Source organism: Ictalurus punctatus, chromosome 9 (assembly GCF_001660625.3).
Source record: "Ictalurus punctatus breed USDA103 chromosome 9, Coco_2.0, whole genome shotgun sequence".
Taxonomy (NCBI): domain Eukaryota; kingdom Metazoa; phylum Chordata; class Actinopteri; order Siluriformes; family Ictaluridae; genus Ictalurus; species Ictalurus punctatus.
This window is the reverse complement of record NC_030424.2, coordinates 22,836,349-22,858,021: the sequence shown is the minus strand read 5'-3', so window position 1 is coordinate 22,858,021 and position 21,673 is coordinate 22,836,349. Positions and strand designations below refer to the sequence as shown.

At 36.6% G+C, this 21,673-nt stretch overlaps 2 gene segments (V, D, J or C); both read left to right on the top strand.

Annotated features, from left to right (window-relative positions):
* Positions 1 to 3,456: 3,456 nt before the first annotated feature.
* Positions 3,457 to 4,379, top strand: LOC108270025 (T cell receptor beta variable 18-like). The segment is given in 2 exon segments: positions 3,457 to 3,886; positions 3,971 to 4,379. Coding segments are annotated over 2 exon segments (372 nt in total).
* A 3,071-nt stretch (positions 4,380 to 7,450) lies between these two features.
* LOC108270024 (T cell receptor beta variable 29-1-like) lies at positions 7,451 to 8,589 on the top strand. The segment is given in 2 exon segments: positions 7,451 to 7,685; positions 7,766 to 8,589. Coding segments are annotated over 2 exon segments (378 nt in total).
* The last annotated feature ends 13,084 nt before the right edge of the window (positions 8,590 to 21,673 follow it).

The following is a 21,673-nucleotide window of genomic DNA, read 5'->3' as shown; positions in this document are numbered from 1 at the left end:
CACTGATCTTGTGTTGCATATCTATGACTTGACTGAGCTGAAAACCTCATATCACAGAAAAAAATGGGGAAAAATGCAAATGTGGCTGTGGACAGAAGGAAATATTGAAGCATCAAGAAAAGAACGTACTGTACCTTCTGATTATGAATATTTCAGATTTCTTAATTATATTCTGTTTTAAATCTGAGTTCTTCCAGATCACAGAACTCAGTCTGCCAGTGTTATGAGTTTCAGAGCTGCCGACTAAACTCTGTAAAAATCCATCTGTCTTCTTCGGCCTGTGAAGATTATAGTGAAACAGATAATAGATTCTGTATTGCAAACCCATCACTCAGAGCTCTACTAATTGCTAGTTGAACCAGCAGCCTTATATTTCACAATAAATGGTGTGATAATAGGGCTTTTAACGTATTATACTTATAATAAGAATGTATCACAATATAAATAACTTTTATATGTAAAAGCTAAACTAATGTTAAAACTGCTTAAATCTGTGTTTTATAAAGATGAGATTCATTTTAAAGACATAACACTAATGTTTGCTTTGTGAAAGGAAGAACTGAGTATGTGGGCCAGCACTCAACCATTCAGGACATCTCTCTGTCTATCTCTCTCTCTCTCTCTCTCTCTGTCTCCACCTGCATTCTGATAAATGATTTATTCATGTTATTTTATTAGTTTTATAATTATAAGACAAACCAAAATCATTTACATTTACACACACACACATTGAAGGGAAATTACTTTTTTTGTGATAAAAAACCCCAACAACTTTTTATAGCTTCCAGTCTACAAGAAACTCTTCATACGCATGATGTGCTCTCTTATATGACAGTTGAAACCATTCACACTAGTGGGTGTGATCACTGTGTTCAACTATATAATGACATCACATCCTGTATCACCACTGCTAATGTCATACCAGGTCCTGTGTTAAATTGCAAGAACTGATCATAGATCATACTGATCATAGTTTACCAGCTTAAATCAATGAATATGATCCAAGTTTCATATAAATTCATCATCAGTGTGTGCTTCCTGTCAGGTAATTTTGTTAATATATTAAATACATACAGTATATCAACAATTTACTCTGTGTGATACATAATTACTCCTTTATCAATGTGACTTGGCTAATAAAGCTGCGCCTAACATTTTTTTCTAGGTTCTTTGATATGCAAAGATGTTCATCAAAGTCCTGCTGATGTGCTGTGTTTATCTGAAGAGAGTGTAACTCTAACCTGTAACCACAGCATCACAAATTATGATACAATATTGTGGTATCAAAGAACACAAGAAGACACAGGCCTGAAACTCATTGGATATGTTTATGCTACCAGTCCAAAATATGAGGGAAATTATGAAGGTAATTTTACAATGAGTGGAAATGGGAGATCATCAGCTTCTCTACAAATTCCCAAAGCAAGACAAGTGCTGCACAGCGCTCTGTACTTCTGTGCAGCTTATTACACACAGTGCCACACACGTCCTCTCCTTAAAACAAAAACCTCTCTTTAATCAACTCTACAGCCTCATACACCTGTTTAACCACATCTCAAGTCACAGTAAACACCAAACTGCTGACATTATTCCAATATTAAACCACTCTGTCAATAAGATAACAGTTTCTGATGTAAGTTTAGTCTAAAGCTAAAGAGGCCTAATGGCTGAATAAGCTCATCAAGATGGCAAGCTCTGTCATAGGTGTGGTCTTGGACACCCTAGAGGTGGGTTGAGAGGAGAATAATGTCCAAACTACGGACCATCATGAACAACACTTCTCACCCCTTACGTGACATGCTTGCTGGAATGAGGAGCACCTTCATCTGTAGGCTGAGTCCACATCGGTGTAACAGGGAGCACTACAGGAGGTCATTTGTGCCTACTGCCATAAGACTGTACAATTCATCACCCATGTGCAGAGGCACCATTTGCTTTTTAGCGAACTTGCTGATAAACTAATAAAATATGCACTGCTCTCCAAAAAGGACACTGCTGCAATCTGCAGTTTGCTAAAGATCATATGGACAAGCCAGAAGGCTATTAGAAAAATGTTTTGTGTAATGATGAGACCAAAATAGAACTTTTTGGTTTAAATGTGAAGCATTATGTTTGGAGAAAGGAAAAGCATTTGGCAGACTCCTTTATCCAGAATGACTTACAGAAATGATTTGTAGTCTCCATCAGAAACATATTCTCTTTCTAGGATAAACAGGTAAGGGTCTAAAAATAGGCCTACTACCAAGCAAGCCCTGTAAGTGAGTATGTAGTTTCCTGAAGTTCGACAGGTATGATGCAATTAAAGATGTAGTATGAATGGCTCTTTAACAGTGAATAACTTGGATCCAGGAGACACTGCTCTGTATTTCTGTTCTGTGAGTTAACACTGTGGTGCAAACTCATTACACTCAGTAAACACTACTGAACAAAAAAATGACAATGTGTGGATATTCGTCTGGTCTTTAGGTGGTGCTGCAGTCTCATTCATTTATTTAAGTGGGTGGAGGATGTTATTTCTCATGCCTACCAATGATCTACATCTGACTTATGGCTCATGGGTGATGTTCGATTGCTCTAAAAAATTATATGTAAAAACAGATAGAGTGCAACTTGCATTCTGATAAATGATTAATTAATGATATTTGCTTAATTTCATTTAAAAGTTCAACCCCAATCATTTACCTTTTCAGCTTTACACACACACAGTGAATGGAAAGATTATGTTCTGTGAATTTCTGAAGTATAGCTTTCAGTTTACAAGAAAGTGCATAATTAATATGGATGCCATTCATAATCATTCACAGTTCACAATAGTGAGTGTGATCATTGCTTTTATCTACATAATGACATCACATCCTGCATCACCACTGCTAATGTCATACCAGATCCTGTGTCAAATTGTAAGAGCTTGCTAATCATAGTTCACCAGCTTAAATCAATCAATATGATCAGATTTTCCTATAATTTCATCATCAGTGTGTGCTTCCTCTCAGGTAATATCATTAATATATGAAATACATATAGTATATCGACAATGTATTTGTGTAATACATAAATAATGCTTTATTAATCTGACTTGGCTTCTAAGACTACTTGGATACACTTTTTCTAGGTTCTTTGATATGCAAAGATGTCCATCAAAGTCCTGCTGATGTGCTGTGTTTACCTGATGAGAGTGTAACTCTAACCTGTAACCACAGCATCCCAAACTATAACACAATATTGTGGTATCAAAGAAAACAAGGAGACACAGGACTGAAACTCATTGGGTATGTTTATTATACCAAACCAGAATATGAAAACAATTATGAAGGTAATTTTACAGTGAGAGGAGAGGGGAAATCATCAGTTCCTCTACAAATTCCCAAAGCAACACAAGTGCTGCACAGCGCACTGTACTTCTGCGCAGCTTCTTACACAGTGTCACACACGTCCTCTCCTTAAAACAAAAAACTGTATCTAATCAACTGTATACACCTGTTTCAGCACATCACAAGTCACAATAAATACACTGCTAACCACAACATTATCAGCACAGTGAACATCAAGAGAAGATGTCGGATGAGTTCAGTTCAGGTCACTGTGTCCTTCTTTAGAAGCAGAGTCCATAATCAACTTTACAGCCTCATGCACCTGTTTAACGACATCACAAGTCACAGTAAACACCAAACTGCTGATTATTATTCCAATATTCAAATATTCTGTCAGTAGAGCAACAATGTGTGATGTCATTTCCTTCGTCATATAGAGAGGGAGATCAGTTCAGTTTATTTCATTCTCCTCCTACACTCAGATGAGTTCAATTCAGGCCACTGTGTCTGTCTTTAGCAGCAGGAGTTCAACATGGTCACAGCTCTCCTTATTCTGGCACTTTGTCTTTTTATTGGTGAGGCTTCAAAACTACAAACACATTTTTATCTTTAAATTGATTTCAGTACTTGAATTTATTTGATCTATTTCTCTCTCACAGGTCAAGTAGATGGAAGTGGTGTTTTCCAGATGCCTGATATAATCTGGGGTTCTCCAGGGAACTCTGTAGAAATGAACTGCAGTCACAATAAGGGTATTAACTACAGACAGATGTACTGGTTTAAACAGCTTCCAGGAGAGGGAATTACACTCCTCGTATTCACATCAGTTGGTGGTATACCAGATTATGGGAAATTCAGTAAAGACAAATATGAAGCAATTAAGACTGTAGCTGACAGTGGCTCTTTAACCGTGAAGACCTTGGATCAAGGAGACGATGCTCTGTATTTTTGTGCTGTGAGCCAACACTGTGGTGCAAACTCACTATAGTGTTGTACAAATACCCAAAGATCTAATGAGGAAGTCTGCATATTCATCTGGTCTCTAGATGGTGCTGTAGTTTCATTTAGTCAGGCAAAAATAAATACAACAGAGGCTTTATACTGCATGAAGCACCTTAATGGGCATTTATAATGGTTCAGGGTAAAGTTCAAAATGACTCATTTTCCATAAAAGCTTAAACATCTTCATAATGATCCAAGGAGAGAGAAATACAGATGCAAGAAAAAGTTTGTGAGCCCTTTAGAATTACCAGGGTTTTTGCATTGATTACTCATAAAATGTGGTCGGATCACCATCCAAGTCACAATTATAGACAAACACAATCTGAATAATCTAATAACACACATACAGTAGTAGTTTTCAGGTCTTTATCAAACATATTAGGTAGCCATTCGCAAGCTGGAAAAAGTAAGTGAACCTCTGTGATAACAACTCCAAAAGCTGATTGGAGTCAGGTTAGTCAATTGAGCAGGTGATATTGCAGGTGTGGGTTGTACAGGTGCTTTACCCTTTAAATAAAGACATACAAAGTATGTATACTGACAATTATGTTCTTCTGAATAAAAATTGATTAGTGTGAACCATTCCTTGATTCCATCAACTTTCACAGGACCAAAAAAAGAGGCATCATAGAGATGCACAAAGCTGGAAAAGGAAACAGGAGCATTTCTAAAGACCTGGGTATTCAACAATCCATGATAAGACAAATTGTCTACAAATGGAGGAAATTCAGAACCATTGCTACTCTCCTTAGGAGTGAGAGCCCTACAAAGATCACACCTAGAGCACAACAGGTCATTTTGAAAGAGGGTATAAGGAAACCAAGGATAACAGAAAAAGACCAGCAGAAAACTCTACTGGTTGCATAAGTCTTTGTTCATGCGTCCACCATCAGAAAAACACTGAACAGGAATGGCGTTAATGGAAAGACACCACGAACAAACCCACTGCTGTTCAAAAAAACATTGTGGCATATCTCAAGTTTGTTACAAACTACATGGATGTTCCACATAACTTTTTTGGGGGGACAAAAGCACTGCTATGTTTGGAGGAAAAAGGGCACAGTACAGCAACACCAGAACCTCAACCCAAGTGTGAAGCATGATACAGGGAGCATCACTGATTGGAACTGCTTTGCTGCCTTATGGTCTGGACACCATGTAATCATTGAGGGAACAATGAATTCATAACTGTATCAAGGCATTTTACAGGAGAATGTCAGGGCAACAGTCCATGACCTCAAACTTAAGAGAGGTTGAATGACGCAACAAGAAAATGACCCAAGTATATAAACTAAAGAATGACTGAAAAAGAAGAACATTTGTGTTTTGGAATGGCCATGTCGCAGTCTTGACCTTAACCCAATTGAGATGTTGTGGCATGTGGCATGACCTGAAGAAGGCTGTTCAATAAATGATATAAACCAGTTTTGTTGAGAGGAACGGTCCAAGATTCTTCCTCATTGTTGTGCCAGTCTTATAAGCAGCGACAGGAAACATTTGGTGGAGGTTTTTGCTGCTAAAGGAGGATCTACAAGTTACAAAATTCAAGGGTTCACTAACTTTTTCCTGCATGCACTGTGAATGAATACTCAGTGTGCTCAATAAAAACTTAAAAAGGTACTACTTGTGTGTTATTAGTTTAGTCAGATTGTGTTTTTCTATAATTGTGACATAGATGAAGATCAGACCATTTTGTATAAATAACCAATGTAAAAACCCTGGTCAATGTATAGGGTTTATAAACTTTTTCTTGCAATACAGTTTGTGGACATGTATTTTTTTACTTGTTCTATGATGATTCTTGCCTTTTTTCTGCCTCGGTTTCATCAAAATTCAACTGAGAAATAAACGAAAAAGGGTATGATATGAGATCTATCACAATTATTTCTATTATTTATTTAACTGGTGGAATATTTTCATCCTGAGCTTAGGATACTGCCCGTGCCCCTTCCAGGTTCTGCGGTTTCCTTTCATCTCACAGAAACAGGATGGCAGGTGGACTGGCCAGGCTAAATTGCCCCAGATGTAAATAAGTGTACAAATGTGTTTGTACATGGACTGGAGTCCTATTCAGTGCAGATACACACCTCATACATATGAATTAATTAATTTAACTTCATTTTGTTATAAATGGATCTTCATTGTTCATTTACTGCAATTTCAGGGTGCCTTTTTTTTTTACTGAAAAAAAACTGATTAACTATAAACTACAACATAATATTATATCAGGATAAATTAAAAATACAACTTATAGGAATATAACTTACATTTACAATTTATATTCTACAAAAACACTCTGTCTTATGATAATTCAGGACTATATGCTTGCTTTAGAGCTTTCCTTTCTGATTTCCAAACCAGCAATCTCTAATTTCAGAGTAATGGGCGTGACCATAGTGTTAATCAGAGTAATGATGTCACATCCTGTTTCCTCACTGACACTATGAGGTCTGATCATTTGTCACATTTTACTGATTTGGATCAAATGTAGATCATTTGCAACTTAGAGCAGTTTTAATCAAAACCAATATGATTAGATTTCCATTTAAACTCATCTTCTGTGTGAGCTACCTCTCAGGTAATATTACAGTTGATATAAGTCCATGGAGAATTTGTTACCTGAAAATGTGTTACAATTTACTCTACAGTCACTGCTAAGGACGTGTTGCAATTTTTTTCATTTCCACACAGGGTTAAATATATTAAATATACTCATATAAGAGAAATCTGGTTTTAACACTTTTTTCAATATAGGTTCTTTATTTTGTAAGGATGTTCATCAGAACCCTACTGATGTGCTGTGTTTGCCTGAAGAAAGTGTAACTCTTACCTGCAGCCACAGCATCCCGAGCTATGACCGAATACTGTGGTATCAGAGGACACGTGGAGACACCAGTCTGAAACTCATCGGATATGTTTATTATACCAATCCAAATTATGAGGGAAATTATGAAGGCAATTTTACAGTGAGTGGAAATGGACAGTCATCCGTGTCTCTACAAATTCCCAAAGCAAGACAAGGACTGCACAGCGCTCTGTATTTCTGTGCAGCTTATTACACACAGTGTCACACACGTCCTCTCCTTAAAACAAAAACCTCTCTTTAATCAACTCTACAGCCTCATACACCTGTTTAACCACATCACAATTCACAATAACTGAGAAACTGCTCAAGTTATTCCAATATTAAAACAATCTTTCAGTATTTCAACAATGTGTGATGTCATTTCCTTCGTCATATAGAGAGGGATCAGTTCAGTTTATTTTATCCTCCTCCCACTATCAGATGAGTTCAGTTCAGTGTCCGTCTTTAGCAGCAGAAGTCCAACATGATCACAGCTCTCCTTATTCTAGCACTTCATCATTTTTCTGGTGAGGCTTTACAACTACAAAAACATCATTTTAGCTTTAACTTGATTTCAGCACTTAATTAATCAATTTCTCTCTCACAGGTCAAGTGGATGGAAGTGGTGTTTTCCAGATGCCTGATATAATCTGGGGTTCTCTAGGGAACTCTGCAGAAATGAACTGCAGTCACAATAAGGATATTACTTACAGACAGATGTACTGGTTTAAGCAGCTTCCAGGAGAGGGAATTACACTCCTTGTATTCACATCAGTTGGTGGTGAACCAGATTATGGGAAATTCAGTAAAGACAAATATGAAGCAATTAAGACTGTAGCTGAGAGTGGTTCTTTAACAGTGAAGACCTTGGATCAAGGAGACGATGCTTTGTATTTCTGTGCTGTGAGCCAACACTGTGGTGAAAACTCACTACAGCGCTGAACAAATACTGAAAGAACTAATGAGAATGTGTAGACATTCATGTGGTCTATAGGAGGTGCTGGAGTTTCATATATTCACTCATTTAAAAGAGGTTTTATATGAAGCACCTTATGTTAGCAGTAGAATAAATCCAAGGCATGCGTGTGAGCAGTTTAGAGAGCTTGCTTAAGACAGTGCTAGGTTTTGAACTCACAGAACTTACCCAGACCTTAAACAAAGAGCTCCACTGTGTCACATAAAGTGGATGGAGACTATGAGTTGGTATAGCTTTTGCCTTAAGTCATATAAACCATTACATTTGGATTGTGAGGCTTTATATATAGTTAATCTTGTACTATTTTGTGATAGACAAGCTCTCTGTGCAGTATTCAATGACTTATTTTCTGTATAGGCTTAAACATTTTCATAATGATCCCCAAATAGAAAAATACAGTTTGTGCACACGTTTTATTTTACTTGTTCTGTGATGATTCTTGCGTTATTTTCTGTTTTGTCTGGTTCATCAAAATTAAACTGACAATTAAATGAAAAATGTATCACATGAAATCCAATCTATTTATTTCTATTATTTATGTAACTTATGGCATTGATTGAACCTGAGCTCAGGTTACTGTCTGTGGCAAGCTTTATATGTTCCCATGTCTGTGTAAGTTTCCTCAGGGTTCTCTAGTTTCCTCACACTTCACAAGGACAGAACTTCTCTGATCTCAGAGCAGTTCAATCTACAATACAGTATTAGAGTACTTTGAGAAATAAGGTAAATGAAAAATCTAATTATAGGGTATATCACATGCAGAAAACTGGAAAAGCAATAAAAAAAAAAATTTAAAAAAGAGAAAATGTAGAAAAATAGAAAATGTAAATCTTTCAGGATTTGGACCTTACTGAGAGGGAACAAAATCACAAGCCAGGAGATCACATTTGAATTTACACTCTGAAAAAAGCAAAACAAAACAAACAAACAAACAAACAAAAAAAAAAACACCGTCATGCTCTGATGATAATTCTGGGATCATGGGTGTGATCATAGTGTAATGATGTCACATCCTGTCTCCTCACTGACACTATGAGGTCTGATCATGTGCTACATTTTTACTTATTTGGATCAAATCTAGATTGTTTGCTTCTTACACCAGTTTAAATAAACCAATATGATTAGATTTCCATTTAAACTCATCATCTGTGTTAGCTGCCTCTCAGGTAATATTAGAGTTGATATAAAACTATGGAGAATGCATTACACTGAATATTTATTATAACGTCCTCTATATACTTTGCTAAGGATGTTTTGCAATTTATTTAATTTCCACATGGGATTAGATATAAGTTCTCATATAAGATAAATCCATATTTAACACTTTTCTTCCAATCTAGGTTCTTTATTTTGCAACGATGTTCATCAGAGTCCTGCTGATGTGTTGTGTTTGTCGGATGAGAGTGTAACTCTTACCTGCAACCACAGCATCTCGAGCTACAATACAATACTGTGGTATCACAGAACACATGGAAACACCAGTCTGAAACTCATCGGACATGTTTTTGCTAACACTCCAAATCATGAGAAAAATTATGAAGGTAATTTTACAGTGAGTGGAGATGGGAGATCATCAGTTTCTCTACAAATTCCCAAAGCAAGACAAGGACTGCACAGTGCTCTGTACTTCTGTGCAGCTTATTACACACAGTGTTACACACGTCCTCTCCTTAAAACAAAAACCTCTCTTTAATCAACTTTATAGCCTCATACACCTGTTTAACCACATCGTAAGTCACAATAAACACCAAACTGCTGACATTATTCCAATATTCATACTGGAAATGGAATTACACTTGGTGGTGGTGGATCATATTACTGAAGTTTCAGTAAAGTGATGGTATTTCATATGTCATCATTATTTCTTTACTTTAATTTTAATATAAAGGTTAAACTGTATCATACATTGCTTCACTTTCACTTTCACATTCATTTATCTTCAGTAACCACTTGATCCTGCTCAGGGTGTTTACATGACAGCCAAAATAATTAAATAGTAAAGAGAAAGACTCTGAAGGTGGATTAGGCTATGTATGATGGAGGTTTAATGAATCAATAGCAACAAATGAGTCTGTATATAGTTCATCTATTGTCCATAATTAGGTAGCGACTGGGGCACAGGAAGTATCTGTACTAGAGCGAAGGGTAGGAGCTCTCTGTTGATATGGAGGTCTAATTACATGATTTGGTGTTGCAAAGTTTGTGTGCTACAACTTTCACTCCCACATTGCTTATTACACTCATGTAAGTTGTACATGTGAAACATGTGAATATTTACCTGGTGTCTAGGTGGTGCAGTAGCTTCATTCTCTCATGAATAGAGACTTTCATCTGAAGCGCATTATTCTAGTGGCAGAATGCAATCTAAAAACCTATATCCATCATTTACAGTACAACTTCCTCAGTTTAGGTAGGTGGAGGAAAACCTAGACTGATATTTCTGTAACTTCATACTGGCCTCAACAGAAAATAAGGTCACTCAACCATTTAAATTTGGATTAGATATAGTGTTATTTGATGTTTTTGAAAATTCACAAGGCCTCCTGCACTCTTCCATGTTATTTCATCTCTCTAGTGATTCTTCGGCAATATGTTTTTTGTTTGAGCTTAAACATGGGTGTGACCATAATGTTTGTCAGTGTCATGATGTCATATCCTGTCTCTCTGCTCACAATAGGAGGTCTGGCCAAATGTCACATAGTGTATTTGATAACCTATAGATCATTTATTTCTTACACTAGTTTACATGAATCAGCATGATTGGATTTTCATTTAAACTCATCATTTGTGTGAGCTGCCTCTCAGGTAATATTAGTGATCATATGATATATAAAATGATTAATTAAAAATACAGAAAATAATTAAATCATGTTATATTATTATGACATTATGAACATTAAAAATCTGTTTTTTTTTCTAGGTTCATTTAGCAAAGACGTTTATCAAAGTCCTGCTGATGTGCTGTGTTTGCCTGGTGAGAGTGTAACTCTAACCTGCAACCACAGCATCAATAACTATGATACTATATTGTGGTATCAGAGAACACATGTGGACACCAGCCTGAAACTCATCGGATATGCTAGCTACAGCCATACTAAAAAAATCGAGGACAATTATAATGGAAACTTTACCCTGACTGGAAATGGAGAGTCTTCAGTTTCTCTACAAATTCCTAAAGCTACACAAGTGCTGCACAGCGCTCTGTACTTCTGTGCAGCTTATTACACACAGTGTCACACACGTCCTCTCCTTAAAACAAAAACCTCTCTTTAATCAACTCTACAGCCTCATACACCTGTTTAACCACATCTCAATTCACACAACACACCAAACTGCGGATATTATACTAATATGTAAACATTCTGTCAGTAGGGCGACAATGTGTGATGTCATTTCCTTTGTTGTATACACAGGGAGACTAGCTCTGTTTAATTTATACTCTTCCCACAGCAGGAGTCCAACATGATCAAAGTTCTCCTTATTCTGACACTTTGGCTTCACAACTACAATCACACTGTTTTAGCTTCAAGTTATTTCAGCGCTGGAATTAATTCTATCTATGTCTCTCTCACAAGTCAAGTGGATGGAAGTGGTGTTTTCCAGATGCCTGATGTAATCTGGGGTTCTCCAGGGAGCTCTGCAGAAATAAACTTCCATGTCACATTAAGGATATCAAAATAACATTTAAGCAGCTTCCAGCAGAGGGAATTACATTCACTAAAGTCAAATAAGTTGTCAGGCAGTTAAGGCTGTAGCTGAGAGTGGCTCTTTAACAGTGAAGAACTTGGACCCAGGAGACCCAGGAGAGTTCTCTATTTCTGACAGGAAAAAATTGGAAAAGCAACAGTGAGCAAGTCAGGAGAAGGTGTAGGCTCCATGTGCTGGTGGTTTAATAAATCAATAGCAACAAATGAGTCTGTATATAGTCCTTCTATTGTCCATAAATAGGAAGTGACTGAGGCACAGGAAGTGTGTGTACTAGAATGCAGAGTAGTAGCACTCTGTTGGTGTGGAGGTCTAACTGTATGATGTGTTGCAAGCGTTGTGTACTACAACTTGCACTCTACAAAAGCCTCTATTTTTCTCACTTATAGTAAAAAAATTCCAATAATCAGTGAAAATATGTGAATATTCATCTACTGACTAGGTGGTGCTGTAATTTTGTTCACTCATGAATAGCGACTTTTATCTGAAGCTCCTTAAGCTTGCAGCAGAATAAAATCTAAAACCATAACTTAATCACTGATCTCCTATTTGCCTCAGTTTAGGTGGATGAAGATGACAAACATCTTTGTAATGATTTCTTTCAGTACTTTATGTTTTCTTTAGTGCTTTCCCGTTTTATTTTCTAAACGCAAGTCTCTAATTTCAGAGTAATGGGTGTGATCATAGTGTTCATCATTGTAATGAAGTCATATCCTGTCTCCTTATTGACACTAGGAGGTCTGTTCATGGGTCACATTTTTTCTGTATGAAACCAAGTGTGGATTCTTTGTTTCTTACACCAGTTTAAATAAATCAGTATGATTAGATTTTCAATTAAACTCATCATCTGTGTGAGCTGTCTCTCAGGTAATATTACAGTTGATCTGTCTCTATGGAAATGTTTTATTATAATGCACTCTCTACACATCACTGATGATGTATTGCAATTTATTTTAGTTCTATATGGGATTAGATACACTAAAATACCCATATAACAGAAATTAGCATTTAACACTTTTCTTTCAATCTAGGTTCTTTATTTTGCAACGATGTTCATCAGAACCCTGCTGATGTGCTGTGTTTGCCTGAAGAAAGTGTAACTCTTACCTGCAAGCACAGCAGCTCGAGCTACAATAAAATACTGTGGTATCAGAAAACACACGAAGACACCAGTCTGAAACTCATCGGATATGTTTATGCTAACAATCCAAAATATGAGGGAAATTATGAAGGTAATTTTACAGTGAGTGGAGATGGGAGATCATCAGCTTCTCTACAAATTCCCAAAGCAAGACAAGGACTGCACAGCGCTCTGTACTTCTGTGCAGCTTCTTACACAGTGTCACACACGTCCTCTCCGTAAAACAAAAACCTCTCTTTAATCAACTTTACAGCCTCATACACCTGTTTAACCACATCACAAGTCACAATAAACACCAAACTGCTGACATTATTCCAATATTCATACTGGAAATGGAATTGCACTTGATGATGGATCAGTCTATTGCAATTTCAGAAAAAGGATGGCATTCCATCCATTTCTTTTCTCACAGTTGTTCATTTACTTTGATTTTAATAAAAGGTTAAACTGTATTATATGTTTATCATACATTCCTTCACTGATTAATTCATTTATTGTCAGTAACCACTTGATCTTGGTCAGAGTATTTACACGACAGGCAAAAAATTAGAAAACAACAGTCTGTTTGTAAAGAGAGGGTGTCTTAACCTGGATTAGGCTACATGCGCTGGAGGTTTAATGAATCAATAGCAAAAAAAAATGAGTCAGTATATATAGTCCTTCTATTGTCCATAAGTTGGTAGTGACTGGGGAACAGGAAGTGTATGTACTAGAACTCAGGGGAGGAGCCCTTAGTTGGTGTAGAGATATCATGACTCGATGTTGCAAAGTTTCTGTACTATAACTTACACTCTGCACATAATTACAAATATTCCAATAATCAGTGAGAATGGGTGAATATTTACCTGGTGTCTAGGTGGTGCAGTAGCTTCATGCTCTCATGAACAGAGACTTTCATCTGAAGCGCATTATTCTAGTGGCAGAATGCAATCTAAAACAAAACCTAAAACTTAATCACTGAGCTACAACTACCTCAGTTTAGGTAGGTGGAGGAAAACCCAGACTGATATTTGTTTAACTTCATACTGGCCTCAACAGAAAATAAGGTCACACAATCATTTTAATTTGCTTTAGATATAGTGTTATTTGTTGTTTTTGAAAATTCACAAGGCCTCCTGCACTCTTCCATGTTATTTCATCTCTCTAGTGATTCTTCAGCAATATGTTTTGTGTTTGAGCTTAAACATGGGTGTGACCATAATGTTCGTCAGTGTCATGATGTCACATCCCGTCTCTCTGTTCACAATAGGAGGTCTGGCCAAATGTCACATAGTGTATTTGATAACCTGTAGATCATTTATTTCTTACAGTAGTTTACATGAATCAGCATGATTGGATTTTCATTTAAATTCATCATTTGTGTGAGCTGCCTCTCAGGTAATATTAGTGATCATATGATATATAAAATGAATAATTAAAAATATATAAAGTAATTAAATCCACATTATGTCATTATGAAAAATAAAAATACGTTTTTTCTAGGTTCATTTAGCAAAGACGTTTATCAAAGTCCTGCTGATGTGCTGTGTTTGCCTGGTGAGAGTGTAACTCTAACCTGCAACCACAGCATCGATAACTATGACACTATATTGTGGTATCAGAGAACACATGTGGACACCAGCCTGAAACTCATCGGATATGTGCGCTACAGCAGCACAAAAAAAATCGAGGACAATTATAATGGAAACTTTACCCTGACTGGAAATGGAGAGTCTTCAGTTTCTCTACAAATTCCCAAAGAAACACAAGTGCTGCACAGCGCGCTGTACTTCTGTGCAGCTTATTACACACAGTGTCACACACGTCCTCTCCTTAAAACAAAAACCTCTCTTTAATCAACTCTACAGCCTCATACAGCTGTTTAACCACATCACATGTCACAATAAACACCAAACTGCTGATATTATTCCAATATTAAAACATTCTGTCTGTAGAGGAACAATGTGTGATGTCATTTCCTTCCTTATATAGAGAGGGAGATCAGCACAGTGTAATTTATCCTCCTCCCACTGTCCTAACTCCTAACAGCAGAAGTTCAACATGATCACAGCTCTCCTTATTCTGGCACTTCATCATTTTTCTGGTGAGGCTTTACAACTACAAACACAGGTTTTAGCTTTAACTTGAGTTCAGCACTTAAATTAATTAATCTATGTCTCTCTCACGGGTCAAGTAGATGGAAGTGGTGTTTTCCAGATGCCTGATGTAATCTGGGGTTCTCCAGGAAGCTCTGCAGAGATGAACTGCAGTCACAATAAAGATATCAACTACAGACAGATGTACTGGTTTAAGCAGCTTCCAGGGGAGGGAATTACACTCCTCGTATTCACATCAGTTGGTGTTGAACCAGATTATGGGAAATTCAGTAAAGACAAATATGGAGCAATTAAGACTGTAGTTGAGAGTGGCTCTTTAACAGTGAAGAACTTGGATCGAGGAGACAGTGCTCTGTATTTCTGTGCTGTGAGCCAACACTGTGGTACAAACTCACTACAGTGCTGTACAAATATTGAAACAATTAAAGACACTGTGTGGATATTCATTGGGTCTCTAGGTGGTGCTGTAGTTTTATGTATTCATTCACTAAAAGAGGTTTTATATGAAGCACCATACACTTGCAGCAGTATTAAGTTATGGCATTCAGCTGAGCAGCTTTCGGGTAAAGAACCTTGCTCGAGACTTTTTTCAACTCAAAGAACGTACACAGACATCAAACCGTGCTGTCATATGAATAGGAGACTATGAGTTTGTATTTCTTCTGCCTCAAGTCATCCTATCATTTAAATTTAGATTATGGAGATCTACATATATCGACAGAGCCAAATGTGCTATTTTATGATAGGCAAACTCTGTGAGCAGTCTACAGTGATTTATGTTCTATATAGACTTAAACATCTTCATAATCCTCCAAGAGGAATATCATTTGTGGAACAACTGTACACCTACTCATTCTTGCAAATAGACAAGCAGCCAATCATGTGGCAGTGTCACGTAAACTGGGTGGAGACGGTTGCAATCGCAGTTAAAGGTTTAATAAGAGGCAGGCAGACAGATCCAAAAGGATTCGGCAAAAATGTAGTCAAAAACAGTGAGAGGAAATTCCTCACAGACAGCAACACAACGCATCAAATCCTGCAGACACAGGTCAAGGGCTTCAGTTAATATTCAATTCAAACATAATAAGTGAAGGAAAAATTACTTTGGCCATGACATGGTGATGGTGCCTGAAAGAATGGTTTAAGTATTTTAGAAACTGCTGATCTGACTCGGGGTTTTAATGGGTGTTGTTGTAGTGTTCACCAGTGTACCGATGTCATATCCTGTTTCTCCATACATAATAGAAGACGTGTAACATACAGATCATTTATTACTTAAACTAGTTTTAAAAACACAATATGATTAAATTTTTACTGATCATATGTGTGAGCTGCCTCTCAGGTAATTTTACAGTTGCTCTACTTAGTGCTCAGTAGAATCAGATTTCAAACAATGGGTGTGTTCATAGGCTGGATCTTGTCACATAGTGTAATGATGTCATATCCTGTCTCTTCAGTTGTCATGTGTCAAATGTTACTGATTTGGATCACTTTTCTGATCATTTCTTTCTCACACCAGTTTAACTGAATCAATATGATTACATTTCCGTTTAAAATCATCATCTGTGTGACCTTCCTTACAGGTAATAGAAGTGTGGCTACAACATCAGAAATATTTATCACATTGTGTTCTGCAAATATGGATCATACCTAGGGTGTATTTTCCTAGATACATAAAAAAATGCTTAATTAATCATTTTCTTACCATCTAGGTTCCTTAGTTTGCAAAGATGTTCATCAGAACCCTACTGATGTGCTGTGTTTGCCTGAAGAAAGTGTAACTCTTACCTGCAAACACAGCATCCCGAACTATGACACAATACTGTGGTATCAGAGAACACATGGCGACACCCACCTGAAACTCATTGCATATGTTTATTATGGCAATCCAAAATATGAGGGAAATTATGAAGGTAATTTTACAGTGAGTGGACATGGGAGCTCATCAGTGTCTCTACAGATTTCCAAAGCAACACAAGTGCTGCACAGCGCTCTGTACTTCTGTGCAGCTTATTACACACAGTGTCACACACGTCCTCTCCTTCAAACAAAAACCTCTCTTTAATCAACTCTACAGCCTCATACACCTGTTTAACCACATCACATCACAGTGACAATGTGTGATGTCATTTCCTTTGTTATATAGAGCGGGAGAACAGCTCAGTTTAATTTATCCACCTCCCACTGTCCTAACTCCTTACAGCAGGAGTCCAACATGATCACAGCTTTCTTTATTCTGGCACTTCATCTTTTTTATGGTTAGGCTTTACAACTGCAAACACACCGTTTCACCTTTAAGTTATGTCAGCACTTCAATTAATTTGATCTATTTCTCTCTCACAGGTCAAGTGGATGGAAGTGGTGTTTTCCTGATGCCTGATATGATTTTTTTTTTTTAATCACACTGTGTTCTGCATATATGGATCATACCAAGGGTGTATTTTCCTAGATACATAAAAAATGCTTAATTAATCACTTTTCATGCCATCTAGGTACTTTAGTTTGCAAAGATATTCATTAGACCCCTGCTGATGTGTAATTTTACTGTGACAGGAGATGGGAGATCATTTATTACTTAGACTAGTCTTTTTAACTCAATATAATTCAAAGAATAGTGCAAAAAACAAAAGAGATCACATGGAGACACCAGTCTGAAACTCATTGGATACATGAGATATGACCATACAAAAATGTATTCTATTAAGCCACATATTAAACCACTCTGTCAGTACAGCAGCAATATGTGCTATTAGTGCTCAGCAGTATCAGATTTCAAATAATGGGTGTGTTCATAGTCTGCATCTCATCGCATAGTGTAATGATGTCATATCCTATCTCTTCAGTTGTCATGTGTCAAATGTGACCATTTGAACATTTTTTTTTTTCCGGTCATTTCTTTCTCACACCAGTTTAATTGAATCAATATGATTACATTTCCATTTAAACTCATCATCTGTGTGACCTGCCTTACAGGTAATAGCAGTGTGGCTACAACATCAGGAATATTTTGCATTGTGTTCTGCATATATGAATTGTATTGAGGGTGTATTTTCCCAGATACATTAAAAATGTATTAATTAATCACTTTTCTTACCATCTAGGTTCTTCAATTTGTAAAGATGTTCATCAGAACCCTACTGATGTGTTGTGTTTGCCTGAAGAAAGTGTAACTCTTACTTGCAAACACAGCATCCCGAACTATAACACAATACTGTGGTATCAGAGAACACATGGCGACACCCACCTGAAACTCATCGCATATGTTTTTTATACAACTCCAAAATATGAGGGAAATTATGAAGGTAATTTTACAGTGAGTGGAGATGGGCAGTCATCAGCTTCTCTACAGATTTCCAAAGCAACACAAGTGCTGCACAGCGCTCTGTACTTCTGTGCAGCTTTTTACACACAGTGTCACACACGTCCTCTCCTTAAAACAAAAACCTCTCTTTAATCAACTCTACAGCCTCACCTACAACTCTACACCTGTTTAACCACATCATAAGTCACAGTAAACACCAAATTGCTGATAATATTCCAATATTAAAACATTCTGTCTGTAGAGCGACATTATGTGATGTAATTTCCTTCATAATATATAGGGAAAGATCAGCTCAGTTACCATACAGCTAGGATGGTGAAAACATTATGTCTCTTCAACTTCTTCAAGCAAATCAGAGTTAGTACAATAATATGTATTTCTATGCAGCCTCTATCATACCCTGCTGTGATATAAGCATCCTCACTTACAGCAACCTAGGATTATTATAAGTAGCTACATCAGTAGGCATGACTCTGCAATGATTTCCAGCTCACTGCTGTACCAGAAATACTTTTGCCCTTTTCATACCTAATAAATTTCTTTAATACATAATCATCATTGTGACAGCATGATGAAGTAGATAGTAGCATTGATGCCTTACAACTCCAGCGCTCACTGAAGATGAATGAATAATCAGAAAGGTATTTCTTCAAAAGGGAACAAATGTACAGTGAATTTCATGCACAATTAAGTCTGCCAAAAAAAATATAACAGCTAAAAGTCCTGCTTGCACACTTCTATCATACTGAAATGCAATGTGCACAGATGTGCATGTTCAGCAAATCAAAAATGAGGAAATGAAGTGAGATATAAATAACTGCTTGTAAAAGGGACAACTGTGATGAACCCATTTCAGTATTAACCATATGTCATTTACAATATGGCTGAAAGACATTGATTATAATGATCATATAAAATAAGACATTTTACATTAGCTATAATTCCTCTGCCTGAAAGTAGATTTTGCACTTTTATTTTAGAAAGCAGGCAGGATGACGCCATTTAGACTTGTGTTTATGCAGCTGTATCTGAAATGTTTCTAAGATGCCATATTAATAAAGAAAATATAAGGTTTCACTTCAACTTAAGCGTGAATCCATGGAAAAATACAAAACGCGTCAGGTATGTCTTGCCTCTGTGCTCCACCCCTCATCATGGACCCTGTAATGAACTTTATGATCACATGATTACAGCATCACTTTTTTAGAACAAACACTTCTGTAGTGTTTGTTCTTGTAGTATTTCAAGTTGACACAAGAAGATGGAATTATTAACATGATTGATTTTAAACACCTTATTCTCTATCTGGTGCTGACTGGTGCGTTGTGTTTCATTTTTAGTTCACGTTGATTATGATCATGGTTTTATTTGTTGTGAAATAATCTTAATATGCAGCATATGTGACTCCGTTTAACAGGCTTGTCTATGGCTATACATGTTAATCAATCTCCATCACACATGACGAAGACGACCGAGGATTCTGCTGAAATAAATTGCTCACATGATAATCCAGTTTATGATCGCATCCTCTGGTATAAACATTCTGACCAGAGGTTTAAACTGATTGGAAATCTTTATGCCACATTTCCCAGTATTGTGCCTATTTATGGAGGCAATATTAAAGTGGACAGAGATGCAGTCAAAGAATGTTCATTAACTATAAGGAATCTTTCCTCTGCGGACACTGGGTTATATTTTTTGCGCTGTCAGAAGAGCACACTGGTCACTGGTGCACACATCACTATTGTCCAACAAATGCCTCATCTCACCTGCTGATTGCAACTATGAAACCACAGTGTGATGTCATTTCCTGTCGCTGTATATCATGGATCCATAGCTGAGAAGAATAATATGCTCTCTCTCACTCCAGATGTAGAACCATGATCAGAACCATCATTGTCATCATCACTGCCTTTGTGATTTTCATGACAGGTATGATTTTTTAAAGGCATTATAATTGATATATATATATATATATATATATATATATATATATATATATATATATATATATATATATATATATATATATATATATATATATATTATCATGGCTTGACACATTTAAAAACAACACATTTTATGTTTTAGTCCAAAAGTGATCATTTTGAACATGTTTAACTTGTGTAAAGAAATTAAATAAACCATTACATTTTCTTGGTTTAACAGGAATGTCATTAAGCTTCACTGTCCATCAAAAGCCTCCTGATTTGCTGATGAATGAGCATGACATTGTCAAACTTGAGTGTTCACAGCATGTCCCAAATTACAATGTCATCCTCTGGTACAAGCAGTTTGGGGACTAAGCTCTGCAACTACTTGGATATCTATACAGAAACAATATAAATATAGAACATTTGAATAGAGAAATTAAACTGGATGCAAGTGATGCCTTTCTGATCATGGAAAACGTGTCCACAAGCGACAGTGCTGTGTATTACTGTGCAGCTCGAACTCACACAGTGTACAAGATCCCTGGTTAGCTCTACAAAAAGCTCACACTGAATCACTATCACATGCATGCAGTATGGCATGCGGAGTTATGGTATAAATATATGTGTGTTGATTTGAGATAACCTGCTGGATGTCAATGTGGCTGGATGAATTCTGTCCAAAAACAAATAAACAAACAAACATATAAATAAATAAAGAAAAAAAATCAGGCCAAAATTGTGCCTTTTCTGCCTTTAACATATTTTGACACCTCAGCTAAAAAAAAAACTTAAATATTTCACTGTAATGACATGGAAAATTTATTTACTTTCTTATCTTGCCTATGCTGTCTTCATGAAAAAGGAGCCAATTTAACAGATATGGTGGTAAAATTTGAGATGACATGGGGTATCAGAAGAGGTCCATAAGGGGGCAGTAGTGATACATATAATATAAAGCAGCACAAGGCTTCATCCAGATTCCTCATCAGCACAGTATTCAGATCAACTTAATATTTTTAATATGCTACTAAGCACCATGATCTTTAGAGCTAGAGCAACATATTTTCTATTACATTGGTTAATAGGTGAGTGAAACTGTGATATCACATACTTCTTTGAAATCTAACTTTAAAAAAAAAAAATTGTGACAGGTTCTAATAGTTTTTTCTCCCTAATATCCCTCTAGAGAGCTGCATGTGTTTATCTGTTTCACAGTTCCCTGCTGTCATATTCCTGCAACCTGGTGAATTGTTAAAGATCACATGCAGCCACCATGACAAAAAATATGACCAAATATACTGGTATCAGCAGGTTAACCAGCAAAGTCTCGAGCATATCGGG